The sequence below is a fragment of the Anser brachyrhynchus genome (assembly GCF_964034855.1).
Source record: "Anser brachyrhynchus genome assembly, chromosome: 9".
Classification (NCBI taxonomy): domain Eukaryota; kingdom Metazoa; phylum Chordata; class Aves; order Anseriformes; family Anatidae; genus Anser; species Anser brachyrhynchus.
This window is the reverse complement of record NC_137703.1, coordinates 5,700,015-5,717,054: the sequence shown is the minus strand read 5'-3', so window position 1 is coordinate 5,717,054 and position 17,040 is coordinate 5,700,015. Positions and strand designations below refer to the sequence as shown.

Here is a 17,040-nt window from a genome sequence, read left to right as displayed (position 1 = left end):
TATTTACTCACTGAAGATGAAGATAACAACAACTGTGCTATTTTTGTTTTGGAGGTATAAACTGCTATTTAAAACAAATTCTTTCAGGCTATCAGTAATCGCATAATTAAAACCCCAAGTAGTACGACAGGCAAACAAGAAAGGCATAATCGACAGTCACCAAACTGTCAGGATGTGCACAAAGTAAACTTGCTCAGCCAAATCTTTTGTCTCTACTCAAGAATACCTTCTGCTGACTTCAGTGAGAATGCTGCTAAGCTACGAGAAGACACGAGGACCTGGCCAGGAGACGGAGCAGATCAGGAAGAAACCCCAAATGGTCTAACGCTTTGTGGCTGTTGAGAGCTATATTAGCTCAGAATAGTCTCTGGGACATGAGTCTGCTGCCAAGGAAGTGAGTAATAAAATATTTATTGTAATTGCTAAGAGTAAATATAAGCTAGCAGGAACTTTTCCACTTGGGAAGCTCTGCTATTCTCAGGATGGTCTTTTCTATCCCCTCTTCTAACAGAGGCTTCTGGGGAAAACAATTTGTAGTTTTTAAAGCCAAAAAATTAACTGAGGTTCTCCAGCCCATACGCTTGCTTTAAAGAAGCCAAAGACACTATCAACTCCTGTGTAGGTTTTTCTTATGGCTATTTCTAATTTTTCTAAAAGGTATGGCTTTACATCTTTATATGATCCGAATAAGAAAAACTGTCAGCAGACAAGAATTCAAAATTATCACCAACCCTGTGTTTCTCACTGAATTTGCCTGGCTCATAATTTTCTGCTTATAGAAGTCTTACACTTTTGGTCTGCTAAACTGAAAAGCTGGTTATGAAAGTTTCCTCCACTGTGGATATCTTTACTGACCTGCTACCCTACTCTTCCTGGCATCTTTATTTTTTTTATTGCCTTGTTTTCTAATTATTTAATCATCTCTTGGCTCTTCTCTGACTGTTCTCCAATTTAGGACATCCTACCATGAACACCAGATACGTAAGTTAGACAAATATCTCAGTAACAGCTCCAGGGGAACAGTTTGAAATATAAATGTAATACAACTTATTTTTAATTTATAATTTCCCTTATTCATATAGCTCAATTCTGCACTGGCCCAGTGGGAGCTGAAAATTCATATTAACCTGATTCTTCAGCAGGAATTTGCAATGCTTTTTCAGAGCCCCTGCTTCCCCAAACTAGAGTCTCTCATCTTCTTACTAGAAATAAAAATGGCACTTTGCTTCTAGGTCACTGATAATATTACAACACAGTACACACCAGCACTGTTTTTCGTGGAACTTCACTAGAAACAGTCACTGGTGATTCCCAATTGGTAAAGATGACAATTCAAACACTTGGGAGACTGAAATTTCTGCACCTTTTCACGTGCTTTGTATCGCTTTCCCCCTTGTGCCAAACCCTCATGTGATACTGAACAAGTCCCTTCACAAAGGTGTATTACACTTCCATTGTCACTGTAACAAACCAACCTTCATTTTGATCAAAATTGTTAGCAGGATGTCTCCTCCCTAACGTGGACACTCATTTGCATAAAAGAAATCCCCCTACAAGAAATTTGTCTCTATTACCCAAAGCTCCATACTAGTCAACCAACTATTTTGCCCAGGCTCAAAGACAAGCCTTGAATTAGCCGTATAGTCCCTACTGCTGGTTTTAAAACACTGCTGTGATACTACTGTTTGAGGGTTTTGGTTTTTACAGTTTTGGGGATCTTCTCCCAAGTTCCACAGCTCACTAATGATGGTCTGCGTGCAACGAGGGAAGGTCTCACTACTATCAGATTACAGTTGTGCTCCTAGCCGGTGACACAAGGAGGAAGCCCAGTTCCACCCATCACCAACCCAGCTGTGAAAAATTCATTTTTAATTTGCAAGCAGCACCACAGAAAAGCACTTAACCATCCCGTCCCTCACACAACCATCAGAGCTTCCACAACACTGAATTAAAAGACATCATCTCTGCACAACGCTGCACCAGCTTTCCAATTCCTGAGGTAGTTCATGCAACTTCACAAGGTCTTCCAGCCCGCAAAGGAGCACACAATCTGGAGGGGACAGCTCGTGGCAGGCCCTGGTGTGCAGGCAGCGCTCGGGGCGGCGCAGCCGAACGCCATCTTGTGGAGCAGCCCTTGGCTCCCGGCCCCACACCTGCGGCAGCTCATGGATTGACTGGGTTCATCCATCAGGTGTTCATATAAAATAATGCCTTATGTCACAGGGAGAATTTGGTTTTGACGGCTCAGTTTTGCAGGTAGTAATAAAGGGTCCCTACACTGCCTGGAAAAAAAAAACATCCAACATGGAAAATACTACGCAGTGACAAAAGGAAGAAGATTTTACCCTGAATTTATACTGTGTGCTTCTTCTGAGATTCTTCACAGTACAGGCTTGCTCCTCTCCAGTGTACTTTGGGTGAAACACGCTATCCTAGAGAGAAAAAAAAATCCAGTAAATGCTCTCTGTATTAGTGTGCAGCTAGAACATACCGTATCAAAGGGGCTTCATAGTTGAGTGAATTTTGTGTTTGTTTTTGGTTTGCTTGCCTTTTTTTTAAGCTACTAGGTCACAATAACGTTTCTTCTAGAAGGACGGTGCAACCAACCTGAATAATACAATCTTGCTGTAAAATAAGCTTAAAAGCAGTAACAACACTTTAACATGTTTTAAGAGGAATAAAAGTGACAGATGATTACAGAAAGCAAGCACACCACTCAGCAGAACATGGAGGATAAACTGCCCTATAGGTTATGGACTCCTGTGAAGCTTTGTAAATGAATAATGGATGACAGCACAGACTTTTAGCTAAGAATTTTAGCTACTTCTTAAGCTAAGGATTCAAAATTCTACTGTGAAGCTGAACAAATCACACATCTCTGCCCTGCCAAGTACTGAGTACTCCTAAAAGGCATTCTATTAAAATGTTTTTTCTGTTACATAAAGTTTTAAGAGTCCTCACATAACCTTTACAAAAATATTAACTGGAATGGCCCTCCAAAATAGCAATCCACAATATTTCCAATAAACTTGGATTAATAAATGGAAACTCAATTTGAGCCACTCAGTACACTTCATAGTAACACAGCACTTACATTATCTTCTTCTTGAATTTCCAAGGTGTAGGAAATCACTTCCTCTGGTGTACATCCTTCTACTTTATTCCATTGCAATGCAACCCACGTAACACCAGCTCGAACAAGCCTTGGTGCAGAAGGAGTCTGAGGAATGTTACCCGCAGTATAGCATACCACCTCCTGGCTGTACCCACTGTACAAGAACAGAGAAGGAGAGAGGAATATTTTAAAAGAAAAACACAGTGTTTTCATATATACATATATATGTGTTTGTATTTTCAAAAAAATCTAGACAACGTTAATATGCCCAAGTGGAAAAGATGAGCACACAAAGTTAAGGAAATGCCAGACCTAAAAACAGAAATAAATGCAGGATTATAAGTGTCCTCACAGTCATTTTTATGGATTTCATTGCAATAATATTGGGAAAATAATAGATTGCCTCAGAAATATTAACTTACTATTAACTGTGAAGTAGAGGAAAATCTAATTTAACAAAAGGAAAATAAAACATAGCAAATTATGTCCAACTTCTCAACTTTTAGATGTTGAATTTTATATGTAATTTCTACCTTTTATACACTCAGAATACAATTTCTATTCAAGCTACAGCCCTGAAGGCCAAGTGCTTTAGCAAATCTAGTCCCCACTGCTTCAGACATCCCCCTCCAAAGAAAGCAGGAAAAATCTATCCAGTCATGACCACACATGCTCAGCATCACGTAGGAGCTGTTTGGTGCAGGCATGGATATCTTCCAACTCTCCAGGCTGGATCTGCTCTGTTCTGACCTTCCCTGCCCAAATTTCTTTGCATTCAAAGCTGAGCATAAAGTCATTCTTTCACACAGCTCAGGTTGCAAAGAAAGAGAACATCTGCAGCAGAAGAGATGCATGCTCTCATCTTGTCTAAATCCCAGCACACAATGCCTTGAAACACAACAGGCAGTTGTGTTGAACAAGTGTGGGAAGAGTTCTCCTAAGACCCCAGGCAGACTATACAATGTACAATGGAAATTTGAGAACAAAATTTAAAACAGCTAGATTTCGGTGAATTTTCAGGAGCACATCATCAGAACTCTCAACTGAGTGCAACGTTCCTGTGATTTTCAGATTTGTGTCCAAAGTACAAAGGTATTTTGTTTCTTAACAAAGCCATCACATGAATTTAATGCACACAAAAAGCTCTATCTCCTTTTTGTGTGTCTTTCTCAAAAACAACAGATGTATGAGTGTTGAAACAAAAAACAAAACACCTGTAACCAGCACCCAAACAAGAAAAAATCATCTCAAATGATAAATCCACAAGCGTTACAACCAACCAACACCATCTTAAAATACGAAGTGTTAGATGACATTAGCATGTCATAATTTTGAGTACTCTCTATAAAAAACAAGCCATGTGCTGTTGGTGCTTATCTTGTAGATTAACACACAGCAGCTGACCATGAATATACTTGTTAGTCCACTCCCTCTTCAACAGCCTGATAAAAAAAAAGAGAGAATATAACAGGGAAAAAAAGGGGGGGGAGCGGGGACAAAGTCATGCAGCATGCCCAAAAATATTTTTTAAAAATCTAGAATCTGGCAAAGAGAAGAGATTCCAAAGCTGGGAACTTTGCAGAGACACCACCATCTGGCAGTGCCCTTCCATTTACACTTGGCAGCTCCAGCTCAAGTCCCTCCACAGTTCATGGACAATTTAAGCAGGGAGGGAGGTGATCTTGAAAGAAACTGGCAAAAGGAACATCGCAGAGGGACACCAATTAACTTTTAAAAGTTATATATCACTAGGAGTTTTGTGTTTCAGAAGACAGAACGCTACAGCAATCTTCCTCAGCATAGCACATCATTATAGACTAGTTGTTTTTCTTTTTCTTTCCTTCTAGTAACAATTATTAGATCCTGTTTAGCTAAGAAGGACAATAAACTAGTATACAAAAGCACTGGATGTTTAGCTTCTTCACAGCTAAACTCTTCCTCGCCTACTGCCCTCCAGAGGCGCGCAGCCCCTCACCAGGACGTGTCTTGGGCATGCTCTGGTCCTTGCTGGGCAGTGTTTTAGCCCAGCGCTCCCCAGGAGGTCCTTGAGAACTGGAATAAGCCTGATTTCTCATCACCTTCACTTAAACGCATCTGTGCACAGGCAAAAAAGCAGAATCTGAAACCCATCTTGCAGGGCCCTTGAGTGTGCCCGTCCCCTCTCAGTCCTGGTTCTTGCCCCCTTCTTTCCCAGCCCGTCAGCCAGCCCTGCCAGTCCTCCTGTAGAAGGAAAGGACTGTACTGCTGAAAAAAGACAGAAGGGCTTTGCTTTAAAATAGAAAAATAAATACATCAAGATTCCTTTCAAAATCTGTAACTCAACTTCCTCTTGCTTGTTTTTCTTGGTTTGCAGAGGTCCCTAGTGGGAATTTCACATAAAAGACGTATTCTTTTTGTGTAAGAAATAGGCCACGAAACACCATTTAACACCTCAAAAGGAGTCTATCTGCTTCGACCAACCTCATCACTCTGAAGGTACATGGCAATTCCCTGGGGGTGAATGATACCACCGGAGAAGGTGTGACATACATTAAAGCATTAATAATAGATCAGACATCGGATATTTAACCCAAAACCATAAAGAGGGAAGAAAAAAAAATCAGAAGTCCCTCTTTACACCGTCATATTGCAAGTTAAACTCTTCAACTACCAATTTTTGTCAATGAAGTGTGCATCCTGGGATAACTTACCTAGTACCGATGTCATTCTGAGCTGCTAATCGGAAGGTGTAACCCAAAGCTGGACAAAGCTTTGTCAACTTGCAATGCTTCTGGCTTCCGAAGTAACACTCTCTGAAACCACTGTTCCTTTTTCCCTAGAAAGAGAACCATCTATAATTAGATAGCTTTGAAACAAAACCAGACGTTTCTTATCCTATGACGAACTGTTAAATGATGTTAGAATTAGATGCTTTCACACGGGGACTGTGCAAACAAAACTCTAACGTTACTGACAGCATTGCTACATTACCTAAAATAATACCTAACACGATCAGTCTGTCAGATTCCTCCTCTTTCCAGATTCTTACCTTCACGAGATGTATTTACAGCTTGTCATTCTATTTGAAATCTGATTTATCCTATTCACTAACGAAGAAATGTCTAAGTTAGGTGTGAAATTCATCTGTGAATTGACCCGCTGAAAGGAACCCTGCAACCAATGCTTCTCGAGTGCTACCCTCTCCACACCAAACTCCACGTAAGCCCTACAAGCCCTTCAAAAACACTTCATCCCACAAGAGGGCTCTCGCTGCCCGCCGTAGTCCGGCTCCCGCTGCTCCAGGGACGGGTGAGCGCGGGCACAGCCTTCACCCAGACCCGCACAGCGCTCGGATGTGTGCCCCAAGGGCAGCAGAGACCGAACTGATACTGAACGGCGCGGGGCTGGACACACACCTGCTGTTCAGGGCACGCAGCGTGTGATGGCAGAGAGGATTTGCTGGGAAGCACGACGCCTCGTTGAGGAAGTTGGGTGACAAAGGTGCAGTTTGTGGGAGCTTCGCATTCGTTTGACCCGGAGCTACTACGAGCCCTGACAAAGCCAAGACGGGGCAGCAGCATGAGATGGTCTCGAGAAAACTACGGCCCAAGTACTTCCTAAGGCACATCAAGTACAAGCAGCCAGGACAGCTGAGGACAGGGACATTCAAAAATCCCCCTCCTCGTTTAAAATAAAACAAAAACCTTTTTGATCCCACCCAACTAGATGTGAGCTAGGATAAAACCAAAGGTGAGTTGCTGCAGGACAGTCTCAAAAATGTCAAAGAGCAGCTGGCCTCACCCCACCCCACCCACACATGGGAAATAGTGGTTTTGGGGTCCTTCAGCACTGAGTGCTGACAAGGGGCCCAGACTGCTCAATTCCGTACAAGTAACACCTACCTGAGATGACACAGTTTAAACAGTTTTAATTTCAAAATCTGAATGCAAAACCATTGCACAATAACATCACAAAGTCCCCAAAAGCCCACCAGAGGAGAAACCTATCAGAACACCACCATGTGCTCCAACCGGTGCACCGATACCTCTGAGGAAGTTGCAGAGACGTGCCAAGAGCTGCGCCGTGCCATTTGTATACCTGGCACCTGCCTCTACAGGTTTTTATTTTTTATTTTACCTTGGCAAAATTAACACTTGCCCATAGACAAGACTATGCATTTCACAGGCTATAATACACCAGCTTGACAGAAGACTCAATGTTTCTAGACACAAGCAAACTATCAGGAAAATTAAGAATACAGGCATCTCTCCTTGCAGTTAACTTCCAAACGTCCCAACCTCCTCCTTGGGCTCTTTCTTTCCATGCACTGTTCTTCCATGCTCGATACATTACTTCATCACTGAAGATTTCCAAAATGCCCGAGTGGGACAGACATTTTTCACTGACACCATTCTCCAGCCTCTATCAATTCCCACCTCTTTTCATTTGGATTGCAACACAGAAGCAAGAAGTCCATAAAATGTTTGTAGTAAATCTCTGCAACGTGTTTACCAAACTAGAAACAACCGTGCAGACCTCCAGCGCTGCACAACCGTTTGGAGACACTAAAGGGACATTTAGCACACTGGTAAACAACCCTAACTTACTTTTATTTCCCCAGTGCTATTCCACACTTGTTCTACAACTTGGTTTTACCCACAATCTTCCTCAACTTCACCCACCTGCTCTGGCTGCAACATTACAGTACAGATCAACTAAATTAAGGGGTGGAACTGGAAGAAAATCGTGAATCCTAAAGCCAAAGTCCTCCGTAAGTGAGAGCACTTTTTCAAATCTAAATCCCTAGATATACAGTTACATGATAAAAATTATTTTCAACAAAAGTCAGAGGTCTCAGTGTTTCCTAGCTCAGTGATAACCTGTTTAAAATATCCATCAATCAATGCAGGACTACTAAGAATGGATTTTTTTTCCTATGCAAACTTCTGCAGATTCAGATTTTCTTTAACTGTTTAAAATCATCCTGACTTTCCTGTTTTTATGCTTACGAGTGCACTTTTTCCATCGTTTTCCTCTGCTTTTTCTCCTAGAGAAGTAGAGCGACCAAACGCTAAGCCTGTGATTAAACAAACAGATGTACACTGGTGTCTGGCTAAAAAGGGAAGTCTCACCTGTAGCACAATGCCTGAACTGAGAGCAGTGGACCACAGAAACCCCAGCTTGACAAACTGGTGGGTTAAAACTTTACAAAGACTGCCAAACACTAAAGTTATCTTCACCCTTACAGTAGTAAAAATTCTGATATCGTATACATTTTTCTTCTAGACCTGGTACCGTACATTCCCCAGACTCGCTCAGAGACTGACTGGTATTCAAATCACTCAGACTGGCTGGTATTTTGCCTTCTATTGGCACTAATTGGAGAGGCTGGCCGATATTTCTAATTATCCTGGCATTAATAGTCTGGAAATAGTCTCTCCGCTCCTTCCCTCCCAAGATTTATGAAAGCTCTAATGCTGGCATAATTATAGACAAGCACAACTGGCAGGCTGGTACTGGCTGCCACCCAAGAGCCTTGCAGCTTTCCCAGAATCCTTCTCCTATTCTTTGTACGCTCAGCATCCAAGTTTTAATCCTCTCAATAATGTTTCATAAGTTGCTTAAAATATACTGTATCATTTCCGCAAATATTTCTAATCCACAGATTTCAGAGGGAGAGCAGACACTGGCTGACTTCTTCACTAGCTCTGCTTTCTCCAGCCTATGTTCCCTGTTCTTCACAACGCCATCCCATAATGTGCTGGTCAGCAGGGCCTGTCCGAGGAAACCAGAACAATTCAGTTCCATTAGAATTTGCACGCTACCATAATACAACATATTAACACAAATTCAAAAGTTTTGCCACTATTTCAGCTCTATTTAAAGCTACACACTCAATTAAAACAGGGTGCTGAAGTTTCTTGGGGAGCTCAGAGTTTACTGAGATAACGGCTATGAGAATTTATACGGGTTTTGTTGGCTGCATTCCCTGCAGCAGACACAGTGAACACAAAAGAAGGACGAGCCACTGCAGGTAGAGTGGATGTAGAAACAGAGCACAGCCCTTCCCAAGACCTCAAAGCAAAACACTGAAAAAAAGCTGCCAGCAGCAGCTCTGCAACTAGGAGGCACGGTACCAATCTGTTCCAGGGCACGCTAGCGTTACCTTCTGTGTTTGGTTCACACTGGCAATAAAAAGCAACAGACTGATCCTCAGTCTGGCACGAGGCTGCAATGCAAACTGTCAATGGTTATTACAAACTCACCCTAATATCTCTGCAATGCATTTATTATGCAGGCTCTTCTGTAAGGGGCTGAATTTTCTGTATATACAAGCGTTTAGAAAACAGCACAGGACTTAGGAAACATCCCTCAAATAGGTGTGTAAAAAATGATTTTACTCAAGACTCTCCTCTGGCGTGTGTAATAGGAGTGACACAGGCACAAAACAGACCCAGAGGGCAGGAAGGTGAACAAACGCAAGCCCAAGCACGAAGAGTGAAGCTGTGTACCCAAATTCTGGTGGATCATCATTGAGATGCAAGGACCAGAGGGTCACAGCTGGTATAAATTCGTACACCTCTGCTAGCTAGCTACCTCGTGAAATTTAAAACTTTTTGGTAGAACAAAATGATCTCCATTTATCTGTATATAAAGTTAATAATCAACTCCTCATCAACAAATCATTACATTGCTTGGTACTGTACCTGTCTCTTCTGTGCCAATTAAATCACAACGCTTTGGGGATCAGAATTACAGCAGCATCGCACACTGCATGAGAGATGTCCTTGTCTCTGGCTCAGGAACAGTCCTCCACTTCCCCATGGAGAATGAATAGGATACTACCACTACCCATACGCACAAGAGAAACATTTATTTACTACCACTTAATCACAGAATGATCATTTCACATCTAATTAGCAACAAAGGCCTGATTCTTACAGCACTGCCAGAGGCATTTCTCACTGCAGTTACAGTTTACTGAGTTTGATGAACGCTGGCATCAGGAAAAAGCATCAGCTCTGCTACAGCGATGCTTGCGGTTAGGTATGTTTTTAACATAACTTGTTGAGATCAGCCTTTTGCTTACCCTGAATGATCAATTCCAGCACAAAGTTATCAATTTATTAGCGAAGCATGACAATGATAATTCAAAGACCTGTGTCAGCGCTGAGAAAATATTTGCCTGTTCTGAGTAACAGTCCATACGAACAAATTAATCCAAACTGGGAGGGAAAAAGGTGAAATAGCAGGATTAGTTTTGTTCATCTACTGCTCTATTTTCCAGTCTGCAGGTCAGGAAAAATAAAAAATTAAAAAAATTTAGACTAAACGTAAGAACCAGAGGAATTTGGGCAGGACCAGCCCAACGATGTATTAAGCAGTACAGCATTCTCTTCCTGAAAGTAGGTCAGAAAACAACAAACCTAATTCCAACGAAGAAACAAAAGCAATCCATTTATGTTTCATCTAAAGCTCATCCTACTAAAACACAGTGGCATAAAAGAAGATTTCTGAAATGTGTACGGGAACAGACAGCTAAGCCAGAGCACAGGGAGAGCACTGCATCAGCAAACTGCAGTAAGTAAGAGCCTGCTCCAAACACCTCCCTGCACGAGGCTCGCCGAGGAGCGCGGCACCCGCGGTCCCAGGCAGATGCCCCAGTGCCGAGCTGGAACGTGGTGCCGCAGCCCTGGAGGGTCTGGCAGCTGCAGGAGGGATTAGGTGCTGTCCTCTTGCTGCGATTTACAGCTCCACCTAATCCTAAGCCTGTAAAACAACATGACGCTTCTGCTATCATCTTACAGCAACAGTTTATTTTTTGCATAGGGGAGCGATGCCATCTACACTCCTGGCTGCATTTCCGATGCTGTAAACCGCAACTTTAACTGCCTCGGCAAGACGTGAGGCCTGAGATGCTGCACGTGGCAGGCTGCAGGGCTCGAACCACCCCAGGCGGACACGGCCCGTCCCTGGTGGGAGCTGGGGCACAGGGACCAGTCCTGGGGGCACACGGCCCTGCTCGCTCACCCCACTGCTGCTCCCGCTCCCCTCACCTCCCGTGTCTCACACCCATTTTGTTTCTATAGACTGGGGGTGAAGCCTTTCGATGCGGATCCCAGGACATGTGCGGTGAGGGTTTTTCATGGCTCACTCTCATCCTGCCCCCCAACATGAAGCGACTCCACTTTACTAAGACTCTAGCTTTATTAGTGGATAGATTTCTTGTCCTTCAGTCATGCAAAACCCTCTCTACTTTGCCGTCACATTTTAATTTCCTTCTCATCACTGATTTTCCTGTGTTTATATTTTATTCTGTGCCCCGTAGCTAATGAATGTTGCTCTAGCTGAGCTCTGGCAGAGCTTTCACTGTTGCCTGTTGTGCGTTCTCTTCTTCCCCCACGTATTTATTTCTTGATTTCACCAGGACACAGTGGGGCATTGTAACAAAATCGGTGGTTTTGCTTATGTGGCGTTTACGCGGCTCAGTGACAGGGTACAGGACTTAACGAGCAAATTATCTTCTGTACTTGGGTGCTGTAACTTTGGGAGTTCACGTCACTGCATCAGAGACACAACTTGGAAAGGTGCGCAGTGCAGCTTGCCCATCTCACCAAGCTGGTAGCTCAGGCTCCTGCAAAAAGAGCCCTGTGGCACACCCAGCTGCATTTTCAGATGTTTTCATTAACAAACCTTAACATCAAATTTTAATTCAGCAACTCAAAATTGCATTTCTGTCTCATATCAGAGTAAAAATTGTTTTCAGATGAGCTACACCTGCGGTCTTAACTGTCTCACAACTGGACAAGCACATCACTGTCAGGAGGCACGTCAAACCACCGGAGATGACATTGGGCTGTCATTTTTTCATCTGTGCTGGCTAGCTATCCACTGGGATCTCAGATTTCAGGATTGTTACTGAGAAAAAGTAATCCAAAGAGATAGACTAAGGCAATCAGGTTTGCTTCTTTTTTTTGCCATTGGTACATGAGCTAGCCTAAAAAAAGCAGCTTTTGCTCTGTGAAAGAAAATAGACATGATCATTCTTTCTAGATATATATTTGGTATTAAAAAGTTTAAAAGACAAGAGTATTGTAGGATTCTCTTACAGGTATCAAAAATTACGACTAGGTGCCACATGGACAAAACTAACATTGAGAGTATGTGCACTGTATTAATGCTGTTGTTGGTCCTTCTTCTGACAAACCTGTTGCTTCCCTTCCCTTTGCAGGCTGGAATCATCCTTGTGTTTCCACTACTTCATTCCTCTGTGCTGTTATGTTCCCATGGCTTCCCAGTTAATGGAAGCCTTGCAAGGGACCAAAACTGCAGATCCAAGATGTCACAGAAGGTATAATGGAATTATCCTGGCCCATCCTTTTGGAGAAATGTTATTTTATTTCCTTTCCCGGACCTCACACTCCATCATTTTTTCTTCTTCACTGACAACCTTTCCCGTTCTATTATGCAGAGGGGGGCAGCAAGCCATTCTGAAATTATTGTTTAATTTTAGTTCAGTTCAGAGGGTTTCTCATCATGGAAGTCCCACTCGCTGTGACAGCACATACAGTAAATGTTTGCACAGTGAACGGTTCCAAATGTCAAATGTAGCAGAATGATCTGGGAACATGTTACTAGTGAAATGATGGAAAACAATTCATAATATGCTATTCCCTTTAGAATATTATTTTTAGAATATTAAAAACCCCAAGATATGTTTCTCAGACTGTACAACGAAACACCCTTTCACACTCTTCATTTCCTGACTCATCACATTTTATTTTATTTTTTCTTAACATGTTACCCAAGCCTTTTGCCACCCAACACATTTTTTCCTTTAAAGATGATAATCACTGACTCATGCTTTCTGCAGAAATATGTCTTGTGCAATGGAAAGGAGGCATAAAGGAATTAGGGGAAGGAGGGAGGACTCACTACGAGAACCTACCTCTCCAGCAAGTAACACTTCACATCTGGCTTTTGGCACCCTCCCCAACATCATGATACTCACTAACAGTGTAAGATCGTTGGGAGATAGAACTTATTTCCCTTTTTGTCTGTAAGAAGACTAATTGCCACTGTGTAGAGGGCACCATTATTTTAACCCTGAATACTTTTTGTGCACAAAGGGCTGCACGATCGTGCCTTATCTCCTTTGAGGCAGAAACAGTGTTATTCTGCACTTCGCATCCAGGAGAATGTGATCATGAACAGACTTCTAAGACACGTCACAAAGCAAGTAATAATAAGTAATCCTAGTTAACAAATTAAGCACACCAAACAAGCAATAAAAAGTTAAACTTCAAGAGTACAGAAGCAGAGTACTGTCTCTGCATAAAACATGCTGAATGAGAAGTATTCCCCCCACTGTCCCTTTTACCCTCCCAACTCTTTACCTAATGCCACCAGTATTTCATTTTCCTACTTCTTAGTTTCCCCTGTATTTAACTATTTTTCTTTACTCAGAAAATCCTTGTAAAGTCTAAGTGCCATTTATTTATGTATTTATTTCAACTAGTTACTACTTACCTCATCCCACTCTAGAAGGTAGCTGGTGATTTTTGAACCATTATCAATGGGTGCCTATGAACAAAAATAAACAGAAGGCGGTTTTGGGAAGAAGAGAAAACTACTTTTTCCCCCCTAGGCAAATGACTACAGTTTAAAGTGAAACCAAAGCTCGGGGTTTGCACACAGCTTGGCAACCTCTTAACAAGTAACGAGAAGAAGCTGAATGTAATGAAACACATACATTTTAAAAGTCAAGTCAGTGCACGGGGAGGGATTTGTCAGTGTACAGCGAGTTCAAGTCCCTTACTGAAAAATGACCCTCTCAGCTTTCAGTTACTGGCTACAGTTATGTTCATTGTTGGCCAGCTGGTATTCTTCTGTTTTCTTGTGTGCCCAATCTGATCCAAGTGTTACCTACCTTCCACTGTAAGGTTAAGGAGCTTTTGGTCCTGTGCGAGGGTTTGGGTGGGAAGGGACACTCCGGTGCTGAGCTGTGAGTGGTGAAGCTTACTGGCTCTGAGCAGGATCCCTTTACTGAATTGTACATTGCATATACCCTGGAAATAGACATATTGAAATGGGTCATAAATTTGCTGGCAGTTACAAGATGAGAAAGCAGTGCCTCAGCCACAATATTTGACTACCAAAGCATCCATGATAGAGTTGGTTAATGATAGATTACTCACAAAACAGTGGCTATCGTTACTCTACTTCACTTGGTACAGGTATGCAAAAAAAAAAAAAAAAGACTCACAGCAGAAGAGGGGAATTACCGCACTTTGTGCACATACTCCCCTAGCCCACCGAGTTACCATCAGCTTTTCTTTCCACCGCAAGGAACTATTTCCTTGGCTATTGGCAGCCTTTCACACACTGTGCTAAAATCCTCTTCAGAATACAACAGAAACCATGAAGTCATAGGAAAAGGTATGAACTTTAATGCCCTGCTTACACTTGACTCACACATACCGCAGTCAGTGGTGGTAACTGCTAGTCTCCTTCCATGACTACAAGCTTCTCCTACACAGCTGCAGAGTCAATACTTGGTGAGCTTTATGGATTAAAACTGACACAATAATAGGGACAAACACAGCTCAGAAACATTGCTCTGATAAACTAAAAATCTTAGACGTGAATTTGATTTCAGGCAAATCCTCCATATGTATCAGCATAGCAGGGGATATATGTTACAAAAATAACATGGGAAAACAAGTAGAATACATCTGAACACCTCCTCATGGTGCTTTTCTCTGAAAAATTAATGATGTTATTTTTCCCCTTCACATTTTCCATGCAGCAAAAGAAAAGTGCAAATTGGAAGTCGACGCAGAAAACGTTCAAACCCTGACCAGACAATGACCTCCGGGCTGGCTGTGCTATTGTGTGCTTGAATGCAGAGTTTAAGAAAGGGCAATTTCTAAATTTGTTTTCAGTAGATAAGAGCAATTTCTGTACAATGGCCACCTACATAGAATCAAACCTTTGGGGGAAGTTCACAAGAACCGCTATAGCGCTGCTTTACAGATCACCTGTTAGCAGTCAGGAGTGAAAACAAATGCAATTAATTAATTGCGTCTGCATCTGGCAACTCTGTGCATGTGTGCCGGAAATCAGCATAGCTGAGAATCAAATGGGGAATACAACCGAATGAAAGTGAGTTTAACGAGCATTTTCTGCAAGTCATTGAAAAACTGCATTTGACTTTGCCAGTTGTGCTCAGCAGCTGAGGTGTCCCTGTCCACAAGCCCCTTGCTGTAAAACCTACCACCTAGTACCAGGGGTAACGTCAGCTCTTGGAAGATGAAAGAAAGGAAAATGAGGGTTGTAGAATTAGGCGGCTCTGGAATTTCTAAGGAAGAAGCTCTTCGTGTGATTGAAGACTTCACTTTCATCCACCTTAGCCACAAAAGGGACTGACAGGCCCTCAAAAGAGAGAGCACCATCACCTTTAAAATTACCAACAAGGTAATACTTGAAGAAACACAGGATATAGATTCAGAGTGAAACAGGCTGTCCTAGGTGCCCAGGGCCTCATACAGCATCTATCTGTGTGAAAACAGAAGCCCTTAGAGATGCTGCCAAGGTTAAGGAGACCCAAGATGACGTGCTGAGTAACTGCCGGTCACATAAATTTCTTTACTTAGCAGATTTACTTCTTCATAGTTGTTAATACATAACGCGGTTTCAGCGAACAAAAAAAATTGTTGTAGAAAGCAGTCTGCTTTTAAATGTTGGTTTCCTCCACTACAAACACATGCTGCTGCTTTTTTAAGTGTGACTTTTGTATTTGGCAGTCACTTATTCTTTTTAAACAAAAGTTACAGCTAACTGTTCACAAATGATTTATAATTTGGCAAAAATGCAGGAAAACGCAGGGAACTGTAGGTAGGCAGAATGAATTGGTTTGGACGTTGGCCAGGATACGGGGCAAATACCCCCAACGCCCTTAAAAATTGCATGAGATCTCAACACTCCGCTTTGCATGACTACCACTTTGCTGCTTGAAGCTCGCTTTAAAAATTATGTTCAATTGCTTACAGCAGGAAGCTCAGCAGTGTTTTACAACTTTCTTCTTGCTACCATCCATCTGCTACTATGGCTGGGACTTTTGCCCGGCCTGGGAGCCCGAGCAGTTTATTTAGTTAGAACTTGTTACTTATGGCCTTGAGAAGTTCATATTAGAGCTCCACTAGAAAATAACCCTAAATAAAAAGAAGCTGTAGTATCAGAGGAAGAAAGACTCCTTTTGGTTGGTTTTTCTCTCTTTTTGCTCAGAAGTAAAGTGCTTGTTCTAAAGCTTAACAAATAGTAGCAGCCTTAATGGGAAAAAGCATGCCAAAAGTGGCCCTTGTCTAGAAAAACAGAAGGAGACAATAGACAGGAGTCAAAGGAGTTTTTTTAAGGATATCGAGCATAAGTGAACAGGATGTGAATTTGAAGCATTGGTTTGTAAGTAAAGTCTTTAAAAAATGCAATATGAGCAGATAGTGTTAAAAACATCAGGAAGCAAAACTGAGACTGTGTTAGTAATTGGGCAACTAGCACAATTTTAGAAACAAAGAGAAATACGGTCTAAAAATATCAAGACGGGACAGGGTGAACCCATTTTTGGGAATAAATACTGAAATTTCTATGGTCAGATGGATTTGCAATCAGCAGATTTACTTTATGAAGCACAGAATATTTATGAAAAAACATCCTGGAGCACTTTCAGGTTTTCTAGCACATCTATGTTGCAATAAAAATGGCCATATGCCACTTGCTTTAATCAAATCTTGAACAAGGTTGAGGTGTCCCATTTTCAGACAGAAGCACTTCAAGGCCCATTATACACATACATGGAAATACACACGTAGATGTCTTTTTTCCTCTTACTTCAGCCATGACAACAATATGATAGAAAATGTATTGTTCAAAAAACACTCTCATAACTT

At 42.0% G+C, this 17,040-nt stretch overlaps 1 protein-coding gene across 1 annotated transcript in view; it reads right to left on the bottom strand.

Annotated features, from left to right (window-relative positions):
- Window positions 1-17,040, bottom strand: part of FNDC3B (fibronectin type III domain containing 3B) — a 183,968-nt gene that overhangs the window by 45,675 nt on the left and 121,253 nt on the right. Inside the window, exons 10-14 of the mRNA XM_080605439.1 lie at window positions 14,025-14,163; window positions 13,625-13,678; window positions 5,806-5,930; window positions 3,095-3,269; window positions 2,277-2,432 (exon numbers count right to left, since the gene is read on the bottom strand). Coding sequence (XP_080461565.1) covers window positions 2,277-2,432; window positions 3,095-3,269; window positions 5,806-5,930; window positions 13,625-13,678; window positions 14,025-14,163 — 649 coding nt within the window. The remainder of the gene's footprint in view (window positions 1-2,276; window positions 2,433-3,094; window positions 3,270-5,805; window positions 5,931-13,624; window positions 13,679-14,024; window positions 14,164-17,040) is intronic.